This window comes from Callorhinchus milii, unplaced genomic scaffold (assembly GCF_018977255.1).
Source record: "Callorhinchus milii isolate IMCB2004 unplaced genomic scaffold, IMCB_Cmil_1.0 Scaffold1, whole genome shotgun sequence".
In the NCBI taxonomy this organism is placed as follows: Eukaryota; Metazoa; Chordata; class Chondrichthyes; order Chimaeriformes; family Callorhinchidae; genus Callorhinchus; species Callorhinchus milii.
Window position 1 is genome coordinate 97,307,503 of NW_024704742.1, and position 4,070 is coordinate 97,311,572.

The 4,070-nt window shown below is 45.1% G+C and overlaps 1 protein-coding gene across 1 annotated transcript; it reads right to left on the reverse strand.

The window, feature by feature from the left end:
* Positions 1–2,151: 2,151 nt before the first annotated feature.
* On the reverse strand, positions 2,152–3,144 carry foxb2 (forkhead box B2). The gene has a single exon (XM_007904933.2). It carries the CDS (start codon positions 3,142–3,144, stop codon positions 2,152–2,154), a length of 993 nt encoding a protein of 330 aa, XP_007903124.1.
* Between the last annotated feature and the right edge of the window lie 926 nt (positions 3,145–4,070).

Sequence of the window (4,070 nt, forward strand, 5' to 3'; positions counted from 1 at the left end):
ACAAATCCTAAAGCATGAAGCCCCCTCGATCAATACCCACACAAATAATATTCCTGGAAAGAGCGCTCCTCTATTCTTGGACATTTTATTGACCTATATTTTAACTTTACCTGATTTAGCAGCTTGTTCACTACCGCACACAGTATTTAAATATTTATCAAAAAATCAGAAAGTAAACACAGATGGAACTGGAAATATTTAATAACCTTTTGTCTCCGATAAAAGCTCCTGTTTACAGTATACATACAATGTTCTGAACAATTATTCACAGATGAAATATTCAATACCAATATATATACAAAACAAACCAAAGTTGGAACCACTTTGCACGACGAATTTACTATACATCTATATTCACAGTTCAGTAATTCCAGGGGGAGGGGGGGGGGGGGGGGTTGCTTGTAAAGTGCTATTATATGGTTTCCTCTGATTTTCGACAATTTAGTTGCACATGTATAACAACATCACCATAAAAGAAAACGGCGTGTCAACAAGAAATGTAAAAATAACCCGGAGAAAGACCAAAGATGATGTGAAAAAGCATTTTTCCCTTAATTCCTTCGCTAAACGAAACGGAAAATCGCGTCTCTTTTGAGTAATACTGTCCCAATATTGTTTAACATGCCGGGATGTACTTCAGTTATGTTTTTAACTCGAGTGTCTCCATTCCTTCCACCAAACGTGGGTGAGCAGAGGACTGCTGGGTTACGCCACTGGAGTCCTGTCCACTTTAAACGGTTCAACTTAATGTCCGAGTACTCTCTCTGGCGGTGTTAAAGGTACCGTTTAAAAGGTGGTGTGGAGGAAAATTGATGTTGCAGTTCAAACCTATCAGAATCGGGGACATAATTTACCTTTCATGCTTTCCCTCGTTTAAGATGATGTTGCTATTGTATATATAGTAATTAACGTTGGGCGGTAATTAGGTCGAACAACATGTACAGATATCAATCCCACCGACTTCTGCATCATGATTCAATCTGTAAAATATTCTCAAATATTTTCAAACACAGGAAGGTGCATTAAAGCACGATGTAAAGCTTTGCATCGTGAATAGACCGAGGTGATTATGTTCAAATACGTATTTTTCATTTAATGCACGGTGGATAATTATGTATTTCCTGTAATTATATAAGAAATAATAAATGCATCCGCGATTTAAATCATAGTACTTGTAAATTAACACCCGGGAGATTTGTTTTGTGTGTGTGTGTGTTTTGTGTGTGGTGTGTGAAGTTGCAAAATATTGTATTTTTATTTCTGTATATCGTTAGATTGTGGAGAGAATGCGATAACAAATCTCCACGATGCACAGGCGATTTCTGAACTGGGGATACTGAGTTTCAATCTGCATTAGATGCATTAAAACTTGTCAATTTCACAAATGAGAAGCAGCGATTTTTCCATTTACCCTCTACCTATTTCCGTACAGCCCGATTTCAAACAATTTATTATTCGGCAGCTTCACAATCACCAATTCAAAGGCAACGCTGTAATCCTGGCATTCCTGTTAATGTCCTGAAAGCTGCAAAATATTCAGAAATCATATTGGTGTGAATCAGAAGTGATTATTGTGGGTTTTTTTGCTCGCGTCCGTTCGGGATTATGGGATGTTCAAAGAGTGGAGCACAAATAACTTTTAAAAGTTGCTTGAGGTTTACTTCAGTACAAGGATGTACGTGTGCTGTCGGTTCTTGCCATCTGGTAAATGATGTAAATTATAAAACTGTATAAAACATTATAAAGCTGTCAGATAAAGAGAACCACGTGAAACTTCAAATAAACACATTTCTAACAATTCTGACGTTTAGGGGCCAATTTGTGCTCCACATTCCTACGCTATTGAAAGCAAGTATCTACAGTTTTCTTTAAATAATATGTCCCATTAATGGAAAGTTGCAAAGTTTGGGGGCATTTACACAAAGCAAAAACCTCTTACCTGAACCATTTCTAATAGGAAGGCTCTCGGATCTCACTTTAAACCGCCCGACCCTATGTGCCTTTGCACTGACATTGCTGAGTCTCTGATTTTTAAAATAAAACCTTTTCACATCATCTTTAAATTAGCCGCTTCTAAAAAAAAAAAAAATTTTTTTTTGAAAGAGAGAGAGAGAGAGAGAAACGTGGTCTCTGTTTCAACATCGTCCGTTCTCAAGAATGGACGAGCACAGAGTGTAAGGAGTTAGTTTTTCCCTCTGTGGAGACTGAGCGAGTCTGGTCCAGTTGTAGAGAGGAGGCTGATGGTGAGCAGATCTGTATCGGGTTGCCTGGCAGGGCTCCTGGACCTGACATGCTGGAGATCGATCCCAAAGAAACGGTGGGTTTGATGGGCACGGGGACGGCTGGCATAGTCTGGCTGCCCGGGTGACAGATGGACTTCATGGGCACCCCAAACGGGCCGTAATCAGGGCTGACCGGCATTGGGGCCATGGAGTCAATGACACCAACGTGGGGCCACATGGATCCCACCATGTTGCTGATCTGGCTGGGCACCGGGTATCCAAGGTGATGCATCACCGAGGCGAGAGGGAGCCCACTGGCCATCATACTCTTGTAGTCCCTTCCGATGATGTTCTCGATGGCGAAGGGGTGTTTAAATCCAGTTGTCTGGGGCCCGTTGACCCCATAGGGTTGGAACTGGGGCAAGCGCCCCATCCCCGGGGCTGTCTCGGAGGAGGCCAGCCCCAGTTTGGTTTGCTGCTGCTGCTGCTGCTGGTGCTGCTGCTGGTGCTGCTGGTGCTGCTGGTGGTGGTGATGCTGGAAATAGTGGATCATTTGGGAGTTCTTGGCGGACAGGTGCTCGGATCGGTGCACCTTGAACCTCTTTCTGCGGCGCAGGAAACTCCCGTTCTCGAACATGTCCCCACAGTCCGGATGCAGAGCCCAGAAGCTGCCCTTGCCTGGCTGGTCAGGTCTGCGGGGGATCTTGATGAAGCAGTCGTTGAAGGAGAGGTTGTGGCGGAGGGAGTTCTGCCAGCGCTGGGTGTTTTCTCTGTAATAAGGAAACCTGTCCATGATAAATTTGTAAATCTCACTCAGAGGCAGCATCTTCTCGGAGGAGCTCTGGATGGCCATCGCTGTCAGCGAGATGTAGGAGTATGGAGGCTTTTGGTCACTGTAGGAATTTTTCCCTGGACGAGGCATCTTTCAGGTTAGGGAAAACAGATCACGAGGAAGTCGCGCAATTCTGCCAAGTTCCCAGTCCAGAAAGCACCTCCGACCTGGTGTGTGGGGATGAGGATCCAGTTCAGTTCCCTGAAGCAAAGTGCCATAAAACGTCTTGAACGCTGCTCCAAGCTGTGCTGCTCGAGGTTGGCGGAGTTTCGGATGCGTTTTGTGTCCCAATATATATGTCGAGGGAAAAAAAAAAAAATGATCTCCTTGTGCTGTCTCACCGGGAGATAAAGAGCCCGAGAAGTGTGTTGTGTGAGCTAACGAGGCTTGTTGTGATCACAGATGCACAGACCCCTGCAGCTCCCTTCAGCGCTTTGTTGCTTTTCATTATCACATGACAATCGCTCAGGGACAAGGAAGGAAGAGAGAGAGAGAGAGAGAGTGAGTGAGTGTGAGAGAGGCAGAGAGAGAGAGAGAGGGGGAGAGAGGGAGAGAGTGTGAGAGTGAAAGAGGCAGAGAGAGAGTGTGAGAGAGGCAGAGAGAGAGAGAGTGTGAGAGTGAGAAAGGCAGAGAGAGAGAGTGTGAGAGAGGCAGAGAGAGAGAGAGTGAGAGAGGCAGAGAGAGAGAGAAGAGAGTGTGAGAGAGGCAGAGAGAGAGAGAGTGTGAGAGTGAGAGAGGCAGAGAGAGAGTGTGAGAGAGGCAGAGAGAGAGAGAGAGTGTGGAGAGTGAGAAAGGCAGAGAGAGAGAGTGTGAGAGAGGCAGAGAGAGAGAGTGTGAGAGAGGCAGAGAGAGAGAGTGAGAGAGGCAGAGAGAGAGAGAAGAGTGTGAGTGAGGCAGAGAGAGAGAGAAGAGAGAGTGTGAGAGAGGCAGAGAGAGAGAGAGTGTGAGAGAGGCAGAGGGAGAAAGAAAGAGAGAGTGTGTGAGAGAGGCAGAGAGATATATAGAGAGAGAGAGAA